The 23,742-nt window shown below is 33.5% G+C and overlaps 3 protein-coding genes across 3 annotated transcripts; 1 reads left to right on the top strand and 2 right to left on the bottom strand.

Moving 5' to 3' along the window:
* Positions 1 to 951: 951 nt before the first annotated feature.
* On the bottom strand, positions 952 to 1,805 carry LOC108321402 (protein MAINTENANCE OF MERISTEMS-like). The gene is made up of 2 exons (XM_017553148.1): positions 1,539 to 1,805; positions 952 to 1,455 (listed from the first exon to the last, which is right to left on the bottom strand). The coding sequence occupies exons 1-2, from the start codon at positions 1,803 to 1,805 to the stop codon at positions 952 to 954; spliced, it is 771 nt and encodes a 256-aa protein (XP_017408637.1).
* Positions 1,806 to 17,703: 15,898 nt separating this feature from the next.
* On the top strand, positions 17,704 to 21,073 carry LOC108321379 (protein PLASTID REDOX INSENSITIVE 2, chloroplastic). Its single transcript, XM_017553125.2, has 3 exons — positions 17,704 to 17,955; positions 18,042 to 18,140; positions 20,882 to 21,073. Exons 1-3 carry the CDS (start codon positions 17,728 to 17,730, stop codon positions 21,071 to 21,073), a joined length of 519 nt encoding a protein of 172 aa, XP_017408614.1. The 5' UTR covers positions 17,704 to 17,727.
* An 87-nt stretch (positions 21,074 to 21,160) lies between these two features.
* LOC108321380 (uncharacterized) lies at positions 21,161 to 22,929 on the bottom strand. Its single transcript, XM_017553126.2, has 3 exons — positions 22,495 to 22,929; positions 22,152 to 22,300; positions 21,161 to 21,526 (listed from the first exon to the last, which is right to left on the bottom strand). The coding sequence occupies exons 1-3, from the start codon at positions 22,754 to 22,756 to the stop codon at positions 21,422 to 21,424; spliced, it is 516 nt and encodes a 171-aa protein (XP_017408615.1). The 5' UTR covers positions 22,757 to 22,929; the 3' UTR covers positions 21,161 to 21,421.
* Between the last annotated feature and the right edge of the window lie 813 nt (positions 22,930 to 23,742).

Genomic DNA, 23,742 nt, shown 5'->3' with positions numbered 1-23,742 from the left:
GTTTTATTACTTTTATCATAAAAATTTGTTTTATTCCTTATAGGCTAAGGCAACGAAGTGGATGATTATACCAGACATTGGGTATGCAACTGCTAATTGCTATAACGTCATCCTAGTCTGTCTTTCATATAGTCATAACTATACGATATTCCCACTACGTACCAGACCGCCTTCTAATGTAAGACAACATCACTTAGTATGTATAGGACATGTTAACGACAATCATTTCGTACAGGTAATGTTATTATTATTATGTTTAATTTCAAAATAAGATTTTTTACTAATAGGAAATTTACAAGTTGAACTAGAAGATGGTTGTCCTTTGCCTATGATAGATGTGATATGCTCAAGTCATTGTTATCCAGAGGCGTGAATGTGGTCATATTCGTATACAAATAGGATGCAAACATTTTCAGAGTTGATGGGTGTTACTACCTCCTATGTTGACTTAGTAGATTCATGATGTAATGTTGTTTTAGTTCAAAATTGTAATGTAAAGAAACATTAAATATCATGCATATATAAAATTTAATGTTATTTTAGAGAAAAAAATAACATAAAAAATGAGTCTAAAATAATTATTTAATGGGATACAATAAAAGTATAAAAGCTAATTCAATTTGAAGTAGATCGTCTTCCACGAACATGTCTGTCAAGAACATGGCAGATATCCTGATCGGTGAATACTCTTCAACGGTTGCTTCAGCTAAATCCAGTAGCTCCCGTGCATGAGTGTATTCTACCATCCCCTTGGGAATTTCCTTGCAAGAGAGCATTTTTTGTAACCTTCTGCCAAATGTTCTCACTACACCCTGTATTATAATGATGACACACAATTATATAAACAATCACAACAAAATTATATAACATAAACAATGTAAGTAAACATACCAGCAAACCAGACTGTGCAGTCAATCTACGACGCTGCGGGACTTCATCAGGAATGTCACGTCAGAGTCTGGGAGCAAGACTCAGCCGGTCGTCATCAGCAGCAAGAATAATGTAAGGATGAGATATCATCCTAAACCAAGGAAGGTAACCATTAACACAATCAGATGGGAATCTGCCGACGGACACACCCATAACAACATGATCACGATAGTGCAACCATACATCATCGATTGCCAGTATGTCTGCATCTGCAATAACGGGTGGGTCTCGAGGGATGGACTGGTGAAATCCAAACTGCCTCAAAACACGCTCGGGCAAATGTCGGCACAACATCTCACGAATCCTGATCCATCCCGAGAACATACAAATGCCATAAAAGGGACGAGTCTCCTGAGGGTACCAGATGACTGAATCATATGTCAGCGCATCCAAGTGTACCCTGACCTCTAAGAGAGTGGAACCCTGCCTCGGTGACTCCCACTTTGCAGCACGCGGTCTGTCTTCCATGTACGAAGACACCATACGCCTTCTTCCCAATGTAGGGAAGCACTCATATATCCAACTCTAAAAAACAAAAAAATTACAAATTATTTCATAATCGACATCGAAAAAATTAAACCAAATCAAATTGTAAACTAAATTTTTACCTGTAACAGAGTCAAATAACCTGTCATCTGTCTAGTCGAAGCCAAGTTAGCATCTCCTAGCTGCTCATACATATATGCTAGTGCAACAACGCCCCAAGCATATCGGCCACATGCGTGTACGTCTCTAAAGAGCAAAAGATAAAACACCCGAATGAATGTGGCAGTCTTATCAGCAAATATACTGCATCCAACTAGATGCAACAAGTATGCTCGGGCAGCATACTCCCATTGTTGTTGCTCATAGTGCTTAGCGTATGTAAGACCCATAAAAATATATATATATATATATATATATATATATATATATATATATAATAGTAAATTTTTGCATTTTATTAGTAATAATAATTTTAATGGATAGAAAAATGTAAATTTTTGGATATAAAATTATAGTAATTCTAGAGGGAGAGCTTCAAATTTTTGATAACTTATTTAGGATTTTTTTTAAGAAATGTGAATAGTGAATAGTAAATAGTAAATAGTGAATAGTGAATGGTTAAAAAAAATATATATATATATATTAAAATAAATTGTTGAAGAGAACACTCCATGTAGAGTTAATAATTCAGAGATAAGAATGGTGAATAAAAAAATAATTTTTGAATAGTAAAAGTGAATAGTAAAAGTGAATAGTAAAAGTGAATAGTAAAAATGAATAGTAAAAATGAATAGTAAATTTTTTTGCTATAAATAGCCAAGGGGGGGAGGCTGAAGATTTACACCAAAATTCTAGAGAAATTGTGAGAGAAGAGAGTTGGAGGAAATTTTAGTTGAAGAGGGGAAATTCTGGAAGTTTCCGAAGAACGGTTTGAGAAGAAGAAACTAAGTCTGGAATAGAGGTAAGGGGAGCTAACTTTGAGTATTTCCTTTTGTATTATCTTGAGTCTTGAATATGCTATATTTTGCTTTTGTCTGATCTTAAATCTTGAATATGGAGTATTTTGTTTCTGTATGATCTTGAATTTAAATGAGAGTATGCTTTTGTGTTGATATCCAAGTGTGATAGTTGTAAATTGTGATGTTGAATATGTTATGCCATTTGTATGTTATTAGTTGTTTATTTTTGTATTTTGGAAGGATTAGAAATTGTCTAACCGGCTCTGCCAGATTCAATTTCTTGTTTCCCCAAACATTTTATTGTTTTCCTTATTTATTTTTATTGTAATTTGGAAGGATTAGAAATTGTCTAACCGGCTCTGCCATATTCAATTTCTTGATTCCCCAATTTTTTTTATTTCTTTCCTTACTTATTTTATTACATTTTTGGAAGGATTAGAAGTTGTCTAACCGGCTCTGCCAGATTCAACTTCTTGTTTCCCCAAACTATTTATTGCTTTACTTATTTATTTTATTGCAATTTTTGGAAGGATTAGAAGTTGTCTAACCGGCTCTGCCAGATTCAACTTCTTATTTCCCCAGACATGTATTGTTCTTGTTATTTAATTATATTGTATTGTTGGATGGATTAGAAGTTGTCTAACCGGCTCTGCCAGATTCAACTTCTTGTTTCCCCATAAAATTTTATATTAAGATTATTTTTATGATTGTCAAATATTGTATTCTTCTATGACCATTTATAGTAATATTTTATTATTGTTAATTGTTTATAATTATCTTGTATGAATTCTATTATGGATGTTTATTGTGATGAATTTATTGAATGAGTTTATTGGCTGAAATTGATCTTGTTGGAAGGTTTGGAGGAAGGGTTCTGTAATAACTTGTATATGGGTATTAAATATACAGATATTGTTTGAGGTTGTTGTGAGAGGAAGTAAAATATTAAAATTAGGCATTTTAGATTTAGAGCATAAGAGAACAAGGTAGATAAATTAAATAAATAAATTGTAAATTATTAAGGGCCTCCCTTTGTTGGTAGGATAGAGGAACCTTAAAAACCTGAGTTGGCACATCCCTGATCATAGAGCAGCCCTGGCCTGGTCCAGTCAGTTGTGACTAGTCATATGTGCTGGCGTCGAAGGTGAGTTTGATGCGTTCAGACATCTGGGTCCTCTCCGGTGACCAATTGGGGTAAAGAAAGATCTCTAATAGGATGAAAATAAAATAAAATAAGTCAATTGTAGATGCATAAAGTTATCATGGTAAAAACTTCATATATATTTTATTTGTCGTTACATTGAGCTCAGACTTTAATATGTAGTTGCTAAGATATGTTGAAATGTTTTGGCTGATCTATGAATCTTTGATTGGTGAAAATATGTTGAGTTATACTCGTTATGGTCAAAATGAGTTTATAATATGAAGTATGATATCTGGCAATATGTTTAATTTATTGACACCAAATTAGGTTATTGTCAAATTATGATTAGAGAATGAACATGATTGAGTTATGTGGAGAAGAGGTTATGAATTGTTGATTTAATGAAATGTTGGAGTGGATATAAGAAATCATTGCTTATGAAATGATGTTTCCTACGGGAAGTAGTATGTTCGGTTTATACCATGAGAGCTTGATATGAGCAAAGTAACACCTGAGGTTTATGAAAGCAGGCAGCAAGTGGTCTGACCATAAGGCTTTGACATAAATATGTGGTTCATAAGTTTTATAGAAGCAGGCAGAGAGGGGTCTGACCATAAGGCTTCAGAAAGTAAGACATAGTATATAAGTGAGGCTTAAGGAAGCAGGCAGAGAGCGGTCTGACCATAAGGCTTCATGAGTAAGCATGGTACACTTGTAAGATTTATGGAAATGAGAAAGATGATTTTGATAATGATGAATTAATGACATCGGAATAATGATATTTTATCAATTGCAGAAATACATTATTATAATATTTTTATTACAAGTTTAATGATTTTTTTGATATGGTTGGCTTACCCTTATTTGTTTGTACTATGATCATATAACTCATGTTATATGTGATTAGATAATGTTGCAGATGCGGTTGAACAAGCTTAGAGATGAGAGAGATGCGGGGAAAAACATTCAGGGATTTTTGTAAAAAGAATAAATTTGTATTGGGAAGATTATGTTGTGTAAAACTTATAAGTTGAAATTTCAATGGTGAAGAAATTTCAATGGTGAAGACTATATTTTTTAAAGTTTGTAAGTTTGGTATTGTATTTTGGAGTAATTGAAATAAAGTTTGATTGTTTATAAGAGATATCAAATTAATTTAGTCTCTACTATCAGTAATACCCTTTAAAATATTTGGGTGTTACATTATGGTATCAGAGCAATGGTTTTCGAAATTATTTTGGGACTATGGGGAGTGAAATTATTATTCTTAGTAAAACTATTAGTTGTTATGATGAAAATGACTATTGGAGGAAATTGATATCATATGCTAAATTGTATTGTTATCTTTTTGAAGAAATCATTTAAACTCGACAAAGATGCAGCAACAACAAGTTGATCAAGTACCTCAAAATCATTCTAGCTTGAATGACTTCTTAAGGCATGATCCAACTAAATTTAATGGGGAGGCTACTCCTGATGAGGCTGACTCTTGGCTAAGGCAGAACGAGAAGATTTTTCGGGTAATAACTTGCTCAGAAGAACAAAAATTAACTTATGCATCATTTCTTTTGGTGGGTGAGGCTGAATATTGGTGGGAAAGTATGCAACAGTTGATGACGGTTCGTGGTGAGACTGTGAATTGGGAGAACTTTAAGATAAGGTTCTTGGAAAAATATTTTCCAAACAGTGCAAAATTTGCAAGGGAGGCGGAGTTTCTGACCTTACAACAAAGAAGGTTATCAGTACAAGAGTACGTAGTAAAATTTAATTATCTCTCGAGGTTTTATACTCAGAATATCACAGAAGAATGGAGATGTCGAAAATTCGAGGGAGGACTAAGGCATGAACTGAAGAAGGTACTTATGCCATTGGAAATACAAGAGTTTCTAGCATTGGTAGAGAAAGCCAGAATGATAGAATTGTTGGAGTTTGATCCAAGTAGAGTTTCTAGACTTGCAAAGGGAGAATCTTCAATGAAATTCAACAAAAAACCTTATGAAAAACCACAATTATCATATCGAGGAACAATGAAGTGTTTTGAGTGTGGAGGGGCACATTTCAGACGTGACTGCCCTAAACTTGTTGGGGAAAGAGTTGAAGGGAAGAGATGTTTCATCTGCAATGATCCGGGACACTTTGCTAATGTCTGTCCAAAGAAAAAGAAAGTGGGTGAACCACAACAACAAGATTCTGCTGAAGTAAAGCCCCGGGCAACAAGAAGAGTATTTGCAATGTCTGTAGAAGAGACTACTAAGCCAGGTACATTAATTTTACATACCTGTATGTTGTTAGGAGAATCTGTATATGTTTTGTTTGACTCTGGAGCCACACACTCCTTTATATCCCTAGCATGTTTAGAAAGACTCGGATTATCGATGCATGATCTAGGGTGTGAATTAGTAGTTTCTACACCAGCATCGGGACCAGTTGCGACCAGTTCAGTCTGTGCTGGATGCCCGATCCAAATTGCAGGACGCAAGTTCAAAGTGAACTTGATCTGCTTACCCCTTCAAAATCTACACATTATTTTGGGAATGGATTGGTTGACTGCCAATCACGTTCTTATTGACTGCGGGAAACAAAGGATAGAGTTTCTAAATTTGAACGATTTAGAACTAAGCTCAACTCGAGTCGTTGCGAAAGATATCAAAGATGGAGCTACCTGCTATGTGGTGTTAGCTCAGGAGAAAAGAGAGAATACTGAAGAACAAATCATCGGAATACCTGTGGTAGAAGAATATGTTGATGTTTTTCCAGAAGAAGTACCAGGTTTACCACCTAGTCGAGAGATCGATTTCACAATAGATCTAGTGCCCGGAGCTGGCCCGGTTTCTATGGCTCCATACAGAATGGCTCCTGCCGAACTAGCAGAGTTGAAAAAGCAAATCGAAGATCTGTTGGAGAAGAAGTTTATCCGTCCAAGTGTGTCTCCATGGGGAGCTCCTGTATTGCTGGTGAAGAAGAAGGATGGAAGTTCAAGGTTGTGCGTGGATTATCGACAGTTGAACAAGGTTACAATAAAGAACAAATATCCTTTGCCAAGAATCGATGATCTATTAGATCAGTTGAGGGGAGAATAGGTGTTTTCGAAAATTGATCTCAGATCTGGGTACCATCAGATTCTTGTCAAGACGGAAGATGTACAAAAGACGGCTTTCAGATCTCGCTACGGACACTTTGAGTACGTAGTAATGTCGTTTGGCGTGACGAATGCTCCAGCGATTTTTATGGACTACATGAACAGGATATTTCGGTCATGTTTAGATAAGTTCGTGGTAGTATTTATAGACGATATTCTTATCTATTAAGAGAATAAGGAAAAGCATGCAGAACACTTGAGGATGGCGTTGGAAATTTTGAGAAAACATCAACTGTATGGGAAACTGTCAAAGTGTGAGTTCTGGATAGAGAAAGTAAATTTTTTGGGTCATGTGATTTCTGCTCAAGGAATCTCAGTGGACCCAGCAAAAGTGGAAGCTGTGCTAAAGTGGGAGCGGCCGAAAACTGTAACTGAAGTACGAAGTTTTGTAGGATTAGCCGGTTATTACCGACGTTTCGTCGAAGGGTTTTCCAAGATTGTAGGCCCTCTAACTCAGTTAACTCGTAAAGATCAACCATTCCTGTGGACTGACAAGTGCGAAGCCAGTTTTGAAGATATGAAGCAACGGCTAACGTCAGCCCCAGTATTAATCATTCCAGACTCCAACAAATCTTTTGAGGTGTACTGTGATGCGTCATATCAAGGTTTGGGGTGCGTCCTAATGCAAGGAAGGAGACCTGTGGCTTATGCATCTAGGCAGCTAAAGGCGCATGAGAAGAACTACCCAACGCATGACATAGAACTTGCAGCAGTAGTATTTGCATTAAAGACATGGAGACACTACCTCTATGGGGCAAGTTTCCAAGTTTTTAGTGACCATAAGAGTCTAAAGTATTTGTTCGATCAAAAGGAGCTGAACATGCGACAAAGAAGATGGATGGAATATATGAAGGACTATGACTTCGAGCTTTTATATCACCCAGGAAAAGCCAATGTGGTGGCAGATGCATTGAGTAGGAGACAAGCTCAGATAACAACACTGATGGTGAAGGAATTAGAACTGTTAGAAAAGTTACGTGATATGAACTTGGGGTTGCAGTTAACCCGAGATCATATATGGTGTGGTCATCTAGTAATCACTAGTGACTTCTTAGAACAAGTGAAGGTTGAACAGTCAATGGATCAAGAGTTGCAGCAAAAGATCAGGTTGTTGGACACCGATCAAGCCAAGGAGTTCGTTCTAAGTAAAGATGACATTCTTCGATTTAAGAACAGAGTGTGTATACCTGCAAAGAGTGAACTGAAACATTTAATTCTGGATGAAGGCCATAAAAGTCGTCTTAGCATACATCCAGGTATGACTAAGATGTATAAGGACCTGAAAGAGTCATTTTGGTGGAATGGAATGAAGAGGGATGTGGCCGAGTTTGTAGCAGCCTGCTTGGTGTGTCAAAAGGCAAAAGTGGAGCATCAAAAACTGGGAGGGATGTTACGACAGTTAGACATTCCTCAATGGAAGTGGGACAGTATCTCGATGGACTTTGTAACACATTTACCAAAATCATCAAAAGGTCACGATTCTATCTGGGTTATCGTTGATAGACTAACCAAGAGCGCTCACTTTTTGCCCATTAATCAACGTATGTCACTAGAAAAGCTGACGGAGTTATACATCGGAGAAGTAGTGAGGTTGCATGGCATACCTACAAGCATTGTGTCAGACAGAGATCCAAGGTTTACTTCAAGGTTTTGGCAGACGCTACAGAAGGCTCTGGGAACGCAGTTGAGGATGAGTTCGGCTTATCACCCTCAGACTGATGGTCAAACAGAAAGAACTATTCAGTCTTTGGAGGATTTGCTAAGAACTTGTGTATTAGACCATCTTGGAAGTTGGAATGAGATACTACCATTAGTAGAATTTACTTACAACAACAGTTATCATTCCAGTATTGGTATGCCACCATATGAAGCTTTATATGGAAGAAGATGTAGGACCCCGTTGTGTTGGTTTCAAGATGGGGAAGCACTGACAGTGGGACCCGAGCTATTACAGCGAACCACAGAAAAAATAAAATTAATCCAAGGTCGGATGAAAGCAACTCAAAGTAGACAAAAGTCATATGCCGACAAAAGAAGAAGACCGTTAGAATTTGAAGAAGGAGATCACGTATTCTTACGAGTAACACCAACTACAGGAGTCGGGAGAGCTATCAAGATGAGGAAACTGACACCAAAATTTCTCGGACCGTATCAAATTCTCAAAAAGATTAGGCGAGTGGCTTATGAGATAACATTACCACCTCGATTGGCAAAATTGCATAACGTTTTTCATGTATCCCAACTGAGAAAGTATATTCCAGATCCAAAGCATGTGTTAGAAGTTGATGAAATCCAGGTCAAGGAAAATTTAACAATGGACGTTGGACCAGTGCGTATACTAGATGTTTAAATGAAAAAGCTAAGAGGAAAGGATATTCGCACGGTAAAGGTACTTTGGGATGAAGACACACAGGAAATGACTTGAGAATTGGAAGAATTTATGATAAAGGAATATCCATATCTCTTTTGTAAGTAGTCTTTTATTACAAAGTCTTTTGTTAAATAGATAATTTTCGAGGGCGAAAATAATTGTTGTTGGGGAGAATGTAAGACCCATAAAAAAAATATATATATATTTATAATAGTAAATTTTTGCATTTTATTAGTAATAATAATTTTAATGGATAGAAAAATGTAAATTTTTGGATATAAAATTATAGTAATTCTAGAGGGAGAGCTTCAAATTTTTGATAACTTATTTAGGATTTTTTTTAAGAAATGTGAATAGTGAATAGTAAATAGTAAATAGTGAATAGTGAATGGTTAAAATATATATATATATATATATATATATATATATATATATATATATATATATATGTATATTAAAATAAATTGTGGAAGAGAACACTCCACGTAGAGTTAATAATTCAGAGATAAGAATGGTGAATAAAAAAATAATTTTTGAATAGTAAAAGTGAATAGTAAAAGTGAATAGTAAAAATGAATAGTAAAATTTTTGGCTATAAATAGCCAAGGGGGGGAGGCTGAAGATTTACACCAAAATTCTAGAGAAATTGTGAGAGAAGAGAGTTGGAGGAAATTTTAGTTGAAGAGGGGAAATTCTGGAAGTTTCCGGAGAACGGTTTGAGAAGAAGAAACTAAGTCTGGAATAGAGGTAAGGGGAGCTAACTTTGAGTATTTCCTTTTGTATTATCTTGAGTCTTGAATATGCTATATTTTGCTTTTGTCTGATCTTAAATCTTGAATATGGAGTATTTTGTTTCTGTATGATCTTGAATTTAAATGAGAGTATGCTTTTGTGTTGATATCCAAGTGTGATAGTTGTAAATTGTGATGTTGAATATGTTATGCCATTTGTATGTTATTAGTTGTTTATTTTTGTATTTTGGAAGGATTAGAAATTGTCTAACCGGCTCTGCCAGATTCAATTTCTTGTTTCCCCAAACATTTTATTGTTTTCCTTATTTATTTTTATTGTAATTTGGAAGGATTAGAAATTGTCTAACCGGCTCTGCCATATTCAATTTCTTGATTCCCCAATTTTTTTTATTTCTTTCCTTACTTATTTTATTACATTTTTGGAAGGATTAGAAGTTGTCTAACCGGCTCTGCCAGATTCAACTTCTTGTTTCCCCAAACTATTTATTGCTTTACTTATTTATTTTATTGCAATTTTTGGAAGGATTAGAAGTTGTCTAACCGGCTCTGCCAGATTCAACTTCTTATTTCCCCAGACATGTATTGTTCTTGTTATTTAATTATATTGTATTGTTGGATGGATTAGAAGTTGTCTAACCGGCTCTGCCAGATTCAACTTCTTGTTTCCCCATAAAATTTTATATTAAGATTATTTTTATGATTGTCAAATATTGTATTCTTCTATGACCATTTATAGTAATATTTTATTATTGTTAATTGTTTATAATTATCTTGTATGAATTCTATTATGGATGTTTATTGTGATGAATTTATTGAATGAGTTTATTGGCTGAAATTGATCTTGTTGGAAGGTTTGGAGGAAGGGTTCTGTAATAACTTGTATATGGGTATTAAATATACAGATACTGTTTGAGGTTGTTGTGAGAGGAAGTAAAATATTAAAATTAGGCATTTTAGATTTAGAGCATAAGAGAACAAGGTAGATAAATTAAATAAATAAATTGTAAATTATTAAGGGCCTCCCTTTGTTGGTAGGATAGAGGAACCTTAAAAACCTGAGTTGGCACATCCCTGATCATAGAGCAGCCCTGGCCTGGTCCAGTCAGTTGTGACTAGTCATATGTGCTGGCGTCGAAGGTGAGTTTGATGCGTTCAGACATCTGGGTCCTCTCCGGTGACCAATTGGGGTAAAGAAAGATCTCTAATAGGATGAAAATAAAATAAAATAAGTCAATTGTAGATGCATAAAGTTATCATGGTAAAAACTTCATATATATTTTATTTGTCGTTACATTGAGCTCAGACTTTAATATGTAGTTGCTAAGATATGTTGAAATGTTTTGGCTGATCTATGAATCTTTGATTGGTGAAAATATGTTGAGTTATACTCGTTATGGTCAAAATGAGTTTATAATATGAAGTATGATATCTGGCAATATGTTTAATTTATTGACACCAAATTAGGTTATTGTCAAATTATGATTAGAGAATGAACATGATTGAGTTATGTGGATAAGAGGTTATGAATTGTTGATTTAATGAAATGTTGGAGTGGATATAAGAAATCATTGCTTATGAAATGATGTTTCCTACGGGAAGTAGTATGTTCGGTTTATACCATGAGAGCTTGATATGAGCAAAGTAACACCTGAGGTTTATGAAAGCAGGCAGCAAGTGGTCTGACCATAAGGCTTTGACATAAATATGTGGTTCATAAGTTTTATAGAAGCAGGCAGAGAGGGGTCTGACCATAAGGCTTCAGAAAGTAAGACATAGTATATAAGTGAGGCTTAAGGAAGCAGGCAGAGAGCGGTCTGACCATAAGGCTTCATGAGTAAGCATGGTACACTTGTAAGATTTATGGAAATGAGAAAGATGATTTTGATAATGATGAATTAATGACATCGGAATAATGATATTTTATCAATTGCAGAAATACATTATTATAATATTTTTATTACAAGTTTAATGATTTTTTTGATATGGTTGGCTTACCCTTATTTGTTTGTACTATGATCATATAATTCATGTTATATGTGATTAGATAATGTTGCAGATGCCGTTGAACAAGCTTAGAGATGAGAGAGATGCGGGGAAAAAACTTTCAGGGATTTTTGTAAAAAGAATAAATTTGTATTGGGAAGATTATGTTGTGTAAAACTTATAAGTTGAAATTTCAATGGTGAAGACTATATTGTTTAAAGTTTGTAAGTTTGGTATTGTACTTTGGAGTAATTGAAATAAAGTTTGATTGTTTATAAGAGATATCAAATTAATTTAGTCTCTACTATCAGTAATACTCTTTAAAATATTTGGGTGTTACAGCGTAGATGTCTCGAAGCCAGCTCAATCTGACTTTCGCACCGTGAGCTTCATGTAACTCAGCACCAGCTCTCCCGCCATCCACGCCTAAAAGCTCCACAATGGCGCGTCTACTTTCTTCAAAATCTACTTCCTCTATATGACATAATTGGTCTAAAACTGGGAGGTGCAACAACGATGACACATCATCTAAAGTCAGGGTCATCTCACCCACGGGGAGATGGAAACTGCTGGTCTCGAAATGACATCAGACCAGAACCATTAACGATGTCTTTAATGCCCTCGTGGCAGGATCCTAATCTGTTTAACTTCTTCCCATGAGAGATCAACTTGATCTCCTCTCATTCCTAAACAATAATATTTAATATAAAATTATTTCAACTAAACAATAATCATTAAAATTAAAGTTTTGCACTTATCCGACCCTGCCATATCACATAAGCAACATGGTAAATGTAATGTGTCAATACTGAAGCATCTAATGGACCTCCAGGAAATTCACCTTCAACAACATCCTCATGATCCTCCTCCTGCTCAATATCGTGCTCCTCAAATGCATAATTCTCAACTGCATCCTCGTGAAACCTCACATCTCCATGGTCCTCAACATGAATATCAGACTCAACTACTCCATGTCTTCTACGAGCAGAAGCAGTAGGTCTCCACTCTCACCCTATGACGAACTCTCTACGCGATGTGAAGAGGAACCTCCTCGAATACGAGTCATGTCTATTCTAAATTTCTTTATTAACAATATTATAATAATTAAAAAAATTACACTAGTAAAAAATATTAAATCATTCAAAACAATTTATTTAAAATAAAATCAATTTAACTAATTCATTATAAAATTAAGGGTTAAATATGTTTTTAGTCCCTAAACTATTGGCCGTTTCTGGTTTTCGTCCCTCTTTCAAAGTAAGGTACGATTTGGTCCTCAATCTTTTCGAAATTTTGGTTTTAGTCCTCGAAAACTAACACCGTTAAAAATGTGCTGACGTGGCTAACGGTAGACTGACACACGATTTTTTTTAAGTGTTTCTCACTCTTTCTTCCCTTCTCTCTCTTCCTTCCATCTTCCACCCAACTTCATCCCTGGTTTCGTTTTTCTGATATTTATTAGCAGTTATGTTAATTTCTTTGGAAAGTTACTGTTTTTAAAAGTATCCTTCTGTTAAAAATCTTTGGATTCCTCTCCCTTCAACTTGAGTGAGTTACGTTTCTTCTACCAACCAACATATCCTAACCAATTGTGTTTACAAATTTCCAAATATCTACAGGTTCCCTTGAGTGTTACATTAACATGGATATATGCGTCGTTTCTAACAACTGGGGGAGCATATAACTACAAAGGATGCAATCCCAAAATCCCAAGTTCAAACATTCTGACTGATGCATGTAGAAAGCATGCTTATACCATGAAACATTGCAGGACTGATGTATCCAATGCGTTGTTAACTTCTGCATGGCTCCGAATTCCTTACCCATTTGCAATGGGGTTTCCCGATTTTCCATTTCAGGACTTGCATAATCATGGCCGTAGTATCTCTGGTTGCTTCTGTGGATTCAGTAAGAAAATTATTTAAATGCTTGTAAATACAAATATTAGCTGAATGGTACTATGAATCCCACGATTATAAAACTAATGTAATATCCTGTATTTTCCATGAGAACATGATCAGAAACTAAAATTGTGAGTAAGTGAATGACAAGTTGGTTTTGCAGGTTGGAACTTATCATTCTGCATCTCTGCGAGTCAATTTGAGGCCTCCAACTCCAGGAGTGGTGAGTCGAGGAATTGCATTGGAGGGTTTGTGTAGTATATTGGCTGGTCTTTGGGGTTCGGGAACTGGCTTGACCACCTTGACAGAAAACATTCACACAATTGACACAACAAAAGTGGCAAGTCGAAGGGTGGTGGAACTTGGAGCAGCTTTCATGATTCTCTTTTCCTTTATGGGTAAAGCAACAAAGCATTGATATGTAGACTCAAAAAGATGTAACCAGGGATGAAGTTGGGTGGAAGATGGAAGGAAGAGAGAGAAGGGGAGAAAAAGTGAGAAACATTTGAAAAAAAAAATCGTGTGTCAGTCTACCGTTAGCCACGTCAGCACATTTTTAACGGTGTTAGTTTTCGAGGACTAAAACCAAAGTTTCGAAAAGATTGAGGATCAAATCGTACCTTACTTTGAAAGAGGGACGAAAACCAGAAACGACCAATAGTTTAGGGACTAAAAACATATTTAACCCTAAAATTAAATAACATATTATTACAAATAAAATAACTTAAATCTCTAAAAAATTATAAATATTACAAATAATTACAAAAAAAAAGTAATTAAAACATTTTAACTAACTGTAAAAATCTAATATTTCAGAAACAAAAAGTAACAAAAAAATCTTCTAACTATAAAAAAAATTAATTCAAATCTTGATATAAATAAAAAATTAATTCAATTAATTTTTTTTATTAAAATAAAAATCAAATAACTATAAATTAAAAAATTAAAACAGAAAATTTAAAATAATTATAACAGAACATTTAAAAAAAAATAAAACACGAATTTTGAAGTTATTATAACAGAATATTTAAAATAATTAAAACAGAAAATATAAAATAAGTAAAACAGATAAATTAAAATAATTAAACTTATTTAATTAAAAATAAAAAAATTAATTCGAATCTTTATATAAATAAATAATTAATTCAATTATAACAATTTTATTAAAATAAAAATCAAATAACTATAAATTAAAAAATTAAAAAAATTAAAACAGAAAATTAAGAATTATTACAACAGAATATTTAAAATAATTATAACAGAAAATATAAAATAATTAGAACAAAAAATTTAAAAAATTAAAACGGAAAATTAAAATAATTAAAATAATTTTATTAAAAAGAATAAAATTAATTCTTTATATCAATAAATAATTAATTCAAATGAAACAATTTAATTCAAAGAAAATTCATATAACTATAAATTTAAAAATTAAAATAAAAAGTTTAAAATAATTATAACTTAACATTTAAAAAAATTAAAACACAAAATTCAAAATTATCATAATAGAACATTAAAAATAATAACATTTTAAATAATTCAAACACCAAACGCATAAATATAAACACTAAACATTAAATTAAAACATAATATAACCAAAAAAAAAAATTTAACCTAAGAATCGGGTATGGAGAATTGATAGGGGCGTAATCAGATCTCCTTAACCAAAGCATGCATCGACATTCGGTGAAGGCTGAATCGGTTATGGAGATTCGATTCAGCCACTGTCGACTCTCCATGCCCTATTCACCCATATCTGCACAACAAATCTACTAGCTTCTACTATGTATAGAAAACAACAGAAACCAACCTCTGTTGGGTGCTCGTAGGGACCATGGGTGGGTATTTCTTTGCACTGGCCGACGCTAGAGGAGCTCCTCTATCTCTCTGGCCTTCCAACCTCAATAAGCAGAATATTTGATTGTGTGTGTCGTGTGCCTGCAACCATTAAAGAAAACTCTGAAAACCACACCAGACACCATCTATAGACAGAATGAGAGTGGAAGCACTACCTTCGCGTAGACGAGAAACGAGACGACCTTTATGCGAGAATGAACTAGCTCTGTCTGTGACAATGGACAACCTATGTATGTGAGAATCGATAATGGAAGAGGAAACTGCTGTGTGTGCTGGGTGCTACTGGAAATATTCGGATTCAAAGGAAAGGCAGAGGAGAGGGTGGTCTCTATGGCTCTCTAGAGAAATGAGCACTCTGGAGAAATGAGCACTCTGAAGAAATGAGATGCGATGAATGAAAATGAGATGCGAGAGAACAAGCATGGAAATAATATGTGTGCTCACTTTGTGAGAATCTTTGACCACTTTTAATTTCTTTTTTTTTTAAATATTAAATCTTTCTTAATTATGGGTAATGTAGGCATTTTAAAATTTTTTGGAGATGAAAGATGAAACACTCCATGTGTAAAGGAAAAAAGGTAGAATATATAAACGACAATATAAAATGTGAGAGTTTCTTTCTGTACCTCCAAGCTCGTTGTACCTCCAAATTATAAAAAATAGATGGATAAACAATTACAAATATGAAAAACATTCGTAAATTTCTAAATTTCATTAAATTTCAATCAGATTTCGAAAAATAATTATGTTCTCTTTAGATTTTAAAATCTAATTTTATTTTTATCAAATTTCAAAAATTCGATAAAAATAAAATTGGATCTCAAAATCCATGTCGAATTAGTTTTTAAAATTCAATTTTGCCAAAATTAATTTCTAAAGTAAAATCTTTTTACCGTAGGTTAATTTTGACATTTTAAAAAAATTAGAGGTAAAGAAAGAAAACTTTGAAGGTACAAGGAGAAACTCCCACGCTTTGTTATCGAACTTTTATACTTTTATAGATTTTAACGTTAAATTTTTAATTTTTGGACTTTTATTATGAAGCTTTAAAATTTTAAAATTTTGCAATTGAATTTTCAATTTTACGTTTCTATCATTTAGATTTTAATTTCCTAACTGTATGATAATATAATTAAAAAATAAGTTAAAAATTAGAATATTTAGACCCATATTTTTTATTTATTATAATCATGTTTAAAATCTTACCTAATTCAAATTTTTAACATTTTATTTAGATTAATGTTCAGATAGTGTTAAAACATGTTCTACATCCATAGAAAGTTATATTATAAGAAATAAAAAGAAGAAAATAAAATAAAATTCTTCTCAAATGAAAATTAATTTATATAAAATATTTAAAAGTTATATGAGAAAATTTTTAATAGGACACTTTTGACAAATGAGAAAACAATAAGAATAAGACGATGCGACCTTAAATTAATTTTTTGTTGTTTTAAACAGTGGTTATCTATCTATATACTATATATATATATATATATATATATGAAAATTTTCTTTTGCATTTCTTTGAAAGTGAACTTTAAGTTTGCTAGTAATTAAAAATTCGTCCATCTTATTCTATTCATGAATTTGATAAGGTTTAATTACTCATCAACACCACTAATATGTCTCACATAAGAAAGTTTTACTAAATTTTGGCTGTCTAATTTAACTATTAATAAAATGAAACATATTTAACCTTTACATGTCGAAACACTTACTTCCTTAAGAAAATAACTCTCTTGATAACTATGAATAGAAAATAAAATGAAGTATAAATATTAATAACAACTGTCACTCAATTCGATAAAAAAAAAAGAATGTTAGTTAATAAAAATAAATGAATCCATATGATACTCCTAATTTCATAAACATGATAATGTAAGTTTTTTAAAATTATTTATTTTAAAAAAATAAGTTTGGTGAAATAATTATGATTAAGATAAGTTATAATTCATATTATAAAAGTCATGTTTATTATGATTGTTTTTATTTTTGTTGAATGATTAATAGCTTATTTAGAAAACATCTTGTGTGGTAACTGAGGTGAATTTTGAGATAAATAATTTATTACACCCTTAACTTTGATATTATTTGATAAAAAAAAATTGTATTTTTTTATTTATTTTACTTTAAGGTTGGCCTAAGAAGACAAAGATTCCTTTAACTCCATTACTGAATTCTGTTGAAAACAAAATTGCAATTATGCTTTTGAATTCCTCTCCCTTGACGATTACTTTCTATCATAGAAAACCATTTTCTTCAAATGCTCTTATCTTGCACCATTCTTTCCCACTCCCACAGTCACCCTCTTCTTCTTCGTTGTGCCTCAGCGTCGAACCCATTTTCACAAACTCCTTCACTTGCACTCTCACACATTCACCTACCCAGATGTACGTGTACCCTGACCCAATTCCCGAATTTGCAGAATCCGTGAGTACATGCATTTTGCCGTGTAAATTTGCCCATGCTGAAACCTCATGCTGTTTATTGATTCCATTATTTGAGGTATGTTGCAGGAGAGCCAGAAGTTCAAAGTTGAACTCTTTCAGAAGCTTTCGGAGGACGTGGACGAGTTCGGGGATGACCTCGATGAGGTTGTTGCCGTTTGCACTCAGGTCAATGTCGTTTTCCTTTTCAAAAACTTAACTTTATGGCGAAAACTTTTGTGGGTGTTGTTTGGTTCTTGTTTTCTTCTAAAGTTTCATCAATTATATTTGGTGTAAAAAATAATAAAGAAAATAAAAAGAACTCATTCGAATGTTTGGAAGTAATTGCTGGTACTCAGATTTATTGATTGTACTTGAGTGCTAGGTGTTCGGGAAAACGACTGAATCGAGATATTATTCAAGCTTAATTGTACTTTGGTTCTGTAATTTAGCATTTCGATCTTATAGTTAGTCTTTTCGATCGATTTTGAACTAATTTTTCCTTGGTGGCATTGAAGCTAACAAACTGTTTAACAGATATCATATGCTGACGTGATTTAGTTGCACCTCTTGGTTCTGCTAATTCTGATATCACAATCGTGAGGAACAAAAAATGTAATTAAGTTGTTCAATTATGTGTCTGGCAAGGCAACATGTTAGGTTTCACGTGAGCAAAACCTGTTAAATGTTTGATGGAAGACCAAGATAGAACTAAAATCACACAATTATAACTGTATAATTAAACTTATTATTTATTAAAATATAACAATAAATTTAAAATTATGTGGGATTAGGACATTTTCTGCAACTTTGTAAGTTTCCTGTTGTCCATTTTTTCCATCAGTTATATGTTTAACTTATACATCAATGATTGACTCTTTAGATTTTGGTATGATTTGATGGTGAGAGATTCTTATAACCTGGCTTACAGCTTATTAGGTCAATTCCTGCTGGAATTTATCTAGTCTATTGTCTTCAGACTTCATTGTAGATGTGATATCAATTTGAAAAGCAATATATATTACTACTTTGATATGTCCTTTTTGCTCCACAATTTTACAAATCTTGTTTTGTACTCATTCACATAATGGTATGAACACCCGTGTGTGTAGACATACACATCAATCAATCTCTCTCTCTCTCTCTCTCTTCTTTTCTTTTCTTCTAGTTTTTTATATGAAGTCTTCCAGTTTCTTAATTAGATTTTAATTGCATATTGATCAGTCTGCATTTCCGTTTTGTTATTCAATAGCTCAGAGGCAATTATTATATCTAAGGTAATATTTGACTATCTTTGTTTAAATAGATTGTTGTTTGTACCAGTTCACTATTTGAGTTAGAGTTAGGATGTACATGTTTTCTCTCTTAAGTGTTCCACATCATCTTTCTCTAGAGATTTAACGAAGTTGTTAGTAAAAGAAAATAATTCTTTATCTCTTGTTTGAAGGAAGTGTTATTAATGTTTTTTTTACTCATTGCATATAAGTGCAAAAACTTCTTTTGATTAAAAAGATAAATTACTGCAATGTTACTGTAATGGATTTAGTTAAAGACGAGGACGAGAGCAATGGATCATCTTGCATATAGACCAAGTTTCCCCATGAGTAAGCATCCTTTTACAAAATTATAATGAATAAATACTTAAAATAAACAATTTATATACACTGCATTTGTCTCTAGAGATTTTATAACAAACAAATGAAATTGAAACTTGAAAGATATGAATTAAATTCCCTGATAATACCCCTGTTAATTGCCACATCTAAAGTTTAAGAAACATTCCTCTCGTTTCATAATTTGGTGGCCAGCATTCATACCTCAAAAAGAATTTGTTCACCGATGTTTGTTTCACTACTCTTTTCCTAGAAGCAATCACGTCAAATAAATAAAAATGCCACAACTTTTACTGATATCATTTTGTTCCAAATTTCAAGTGACATTTATATGCACCTCTTGTTTTCCCCTTTTGAGTTATCAAGTCTTAAGTTACGGGAAAATATAAATTAAATATTCCTCAATGATTTGTCTAACAAATCTTAAGTTAGCTTTACCTGTCTACTCGTAACCACCATTTCGTTAATCTGGTTCAAATCTCCCCAAGTTGGGGTTCTCAACAATGTGTGGCTGAATTTTAAAAAAATATCCTCATGTCATCATTTGATCTAAGCAAATCCTATCATAAAGTACGGTAAATCCCTGGTAAATCAAACAATACTTAATGGTAAGTTGGTAACAGCAACATTCCGAGTTGGGTACAATTGCAGCTTCATATATTCTTAGTATGTGATTGAATTTTAGTTAAAATTCTCTGTACGTGATTGATTTTTAGTTAAAAAATTAAGTTGAGTTGAACTTAATTGAAATTAAAAAATGTTGTTGTAATTTTTAAGTTAATTAAAATTTGAAGTGAATTGTGTTTCTAATTGGATCTAAAACAATGTTAAATATATTAACAGTGATCAATGAAAATTGAAAATTGGTTTAAGTCTTCCAACAGAAATCGAAACACACCCTCTAATTATGGATGTATCACTCTTGTGTCAATTTTTATTACCTGCTAGTAGTTATGAACCCTGCTTAACTTGATGGAAATTGCTGGAGATTTTCTGGCCAATTCCCTGTTATTCCGTATCCAATCAAGATTTAAGGGCTAGGATTCCAAAGCCTTCATGAACTTCAAAATTGTAGTTCATTTCTATTAACATCAGATTTGATGTCTCTTAGCAAGCGTTGGGTTTTACAGATCGTAGAGTAGGTATGTACAGAAGCTTAACAGATGTGAGGTGATATGTTTTGTATGTGTTTTGCATTCGATATAAAGTCTGACTTAGTTAACAAGGCACTTGCTTAGAAAAAGAATGCTTTTATGTCTTAGTTTCTCTTTGAACTCGATTAGTTTTAATAATAATGTTGCCTTTTGTTGGAAACAGATTTTTAGTGAGTTTTTGCACAAGGACTATGGGGGTCCTGGGACATTGTTGGTGGAGCCATTCACGGATATGATGGTTGCTCTAAAGAAGAAGAAATTAGCAGGAGCAGCCCTGGCTGCAAGGGCATCACTATTATGGGCACAAAAATATGTTGATAAAGATTGGGATGTTTGGAACTCAACACTAAAATGACTTCTTCTTTACAGTTTTTTACTTTTGCAATGTAAAGATTTCTATTTGCTTGTAACATGTGAATGCTTCAACAAAAACAAAAGTAAATTCACTTGCAGTAGATTTTGACATTCACCATTTATTTAATTTTCCTCTTCTTCTTGGAGCTATACAATCATGATGTCCCAGGAAAATGGTTATTTAGTTGTTGAAGGTGAAGGTGTGATTGATGATGGAAGAGAATACTCTATTTCAAACCTTTGTTGAACTTCTTAGCCCATATATCAAGTATTCAGCTAGGAGGAGCATCAAGAAAGAGGCAATCAAACCATGCTCTTGAGACATCTTACATTCACATCCTAGCACAACTCAGCTGCTAGACTCTGAGATGCTCTGTAAAGAGGGACGCCATGATTTCAGCTTAAGCGCAGCATGTGTGGAATTCATTAGCCTGTATCTGTCTGCCCTCATTCCCTGAAACTCATTATGCAGTAACATCAGTACTCGTCAACTATAAGACACAAACACAAAAAATGAAGACATAAATTGCATATAAGTAGCACCCTGCTTATGGTTTCTCTTTCTTAGTGCTCTTTGTTTCTGAAGGAGTGCTGCATATTATTATAACATCCTTCCTATGTTCTGTGTCATACCAGTAGCAACTTAAGAACACTAAGTCTTTATACAAATTTTTTCACGAGTACTTATTAGAGAAGAAAAATGAGATGAATTTCTCCAAAGTATATACAAAATAATTTGTAGAACCTTTTGTATTTAGTTTTATTAAAAATTAATTTTAACTAGACAGAAAAACTTGTTTACTTTTCTACCTCCTTTAAGTATTTCTATAGAATTTATCTAAATAAGACCTTGGTGCTGAGTGAATTATTAGATCCAAAGTGTTTATTCATGTCAAAATTCCCAACTTTATTAAAAAATGTTGTAAGCTTCAGGTTGATGCAGGTCATAGCTATAAGACGCTCAACCAAACACATCTAAGTCTTCCAGAGAATCACTTTGGATAGATTGAAAAACTTGATAAAATAATATTCAACCAAAAAGAGAAAAAAAAAATTGCTGATGAGTAACAGAAGCACACCTGATATATATTTCCTGTGTCCAACATCCCTCCAGTATCACCATCTGAACTTGCCTTTTCCAGTTGCATTATTTGCATACTATCCGCTGTCTTCCCATGAGGCTTCTTCATCTTTGCATGTTTCTTTGCTTTCAAAGCCTTCACAACCTCTGAAACCCAGAAACAGAAAAACCATTTAGAGCATTAAACTAACTAAACAAACGCATACCCTTCTTAGTACATTGACCACTACATGTCTGTTGGAAACTCAGCCAAAAATCACATCAAATTAGCTTAAAAAAAAAACTTTTGACCACCAAGTTCTAGAAACACACAAGTTATTGCAACTGGCTTCACCATATACCTTGAGTAGTGACCAGCCTGTAAGCATGGCCAAGAGTTAGGGTCTCATTGGGGCGAAGCAGCTTCACTCGGGTGAAAAGCACTGTCTTCTGGTCCTGATTCTGCCCTTGTGGCACAGCCAATGGTATGATCAAAGACACATAATAGCCAGGATTAGTCCTCATAACCTCACTTGCACTGACTGGCCAGTACAACCTCTCTATCTTCCCAGATGGGTGTTGGATCACAAGAGCTGCAGCATCCACAGCTTGGCAATTCCCCATCTCAATCAACAAAGAACCAAAAGATGAGCAATGGCTTCTGAACTGAAGAATGTGTGAAGAAGGAAGTGAGCAGTAATGAAAACTGAAAAGGGTCTTTTTCTGCACAGCTCTATCCCTGCACCCCACAGCAGTTGTATACCACAGTCTTTCTCTCCAAAATGGCCTTCCCAAGTCAATTTAAAGACAAGTTGGTATTAATGGGAGAAGGAGCATGAAGAAAATTATTGTGGACTTTGGCGTAATAATTATTATTGATGTAGTAAAATAATGTGACACTTAATATTTTATTTATTTTTATATATCTGGATATGACTGATCGGCACCGGCACGGGCCTCAGAAAAGGGTGGTAGTGCCACGTGGCGAGAGGAGAAAGCTTAGGATGTTTAGAGGGTCAAGGATCTGTTTAAGGTATGGTTTTTGGTTTTTAGTGTAACATTTTGGCTAAAATAACATATTTAACCGCAAAGCTAAGGAGATTGTTTTTGGTGCACACGAGACGACGACACTCCTATTAAAATGTCTTTGTTATCTCAGCTTCTTCTCCCTTCTCAAAAATAAAAAATAACACTTCCCACCTTAAATTAAATTTATTTTTAATATCTAGTATTTGTTAATTGTTGAATATCACAGATAAAATTTAGAGGTGCCAATATTAATTCGGATCAGTGTAATAAATTGTAGAAAGTTGTTTAATTCTTTTACAGTAATAATTTTAAATGTCAGAAGTATTTATTTATGTAAATATACATTAATACATTAATAAAATACAGTATATAATCTGAGAGCACGTAGATAGACGAACTGTTGTTGATTGGTTTTGAAGTGCGGATGCAGTTAAGTGACTTCAAAGGGATTTATTGCGTGGCTGGCATAGTACAGTGTTCAAGTTATTAACTAGGACTATGTTCCCACTCTTTTCTCATCTACATCTCTTTCTTTTCGTTTCATCTAGTTTTTGCTCCCTAAAATTTCAGTGTTGGAAATC

Source organism: Vigna angularis, chromosome 1 (assembly GCF_016808095.1).
Source record: "Vigna angularis cultivar LongXiaoDou No.4 chromosome 1, ASM1680809v1, whole genome shotgun sequence".
Lineage (NCBI taxonomy): Eukaryota > Viridiplantae > Streptophyta > Magnoliopsida > Fabales > Fabaceae > Vigna > Vigna angularis.
This window is presented reverse-complemented; position numbering and strand designations above follow the sequence as displayed.

Excerpts from the sequence above, each read along its gene's own strand:
- LOC108321402 (XM_017553148.1), bottom strand. The coding sequence starts at position 1,805 with ATGGGTCTTACATACGCTAAGCACTATGAGCAACAACAATGGGAGTAT. Across the intron at positions 1,456-1,538 it reads GTTATTTGACTCTGTTACAG|AGTTGGATATATGAGTGCTT; the intron begins GTAAAAATTTAG and ends TTTGTTTTTTAG.
- LOC108321379 (XM_017553125.2), top strand. The coding sequence starts at position 17,728 with ATGCTTTTGAATTCCTCTCCCTTGACGATTACTTTCTATCATAGAAAA. Across the intron at positions 17,956-18,041 it reads TTCCCGAATTTGCAGAATCC|GAGAGCCAGAAGTTCAAAGT; the intron begins GTGAGTACATGC and ends GGTATGTTGCAG. Across the intron at positions 18,141-20,881 it reads TTGTTGCCGTTTGCACTCAG|ATTTTTAGTGAGTTTTTGCA; the intron begins GTCAATGTCGTT and ends TGTTGGAAACAG.
- LOC108321380 (XM_017553126.2), bottom strand. The coding sequence starts at position 22,756 with ATGGGGAATTGCCAAGCTGTGGATGCTGCAGCTCTTGTGATCCAACAC. Across the intron at positions 22,301-22,494 it reads CAGGCTGGTCACTACTCAAG|AGGTTGTGAAGGCTTTGAAA; the intron begins GTATATGGTGAA and ends TCTGGGTTTCAG. Across the intron at positions 21,527-22,151 it reads ACACAGGAAATATATATCAG|GGAATGAGGGCAGACAGATA; the intron begins GTGTGCTTCTGT and ends AATGAGTTTCAG.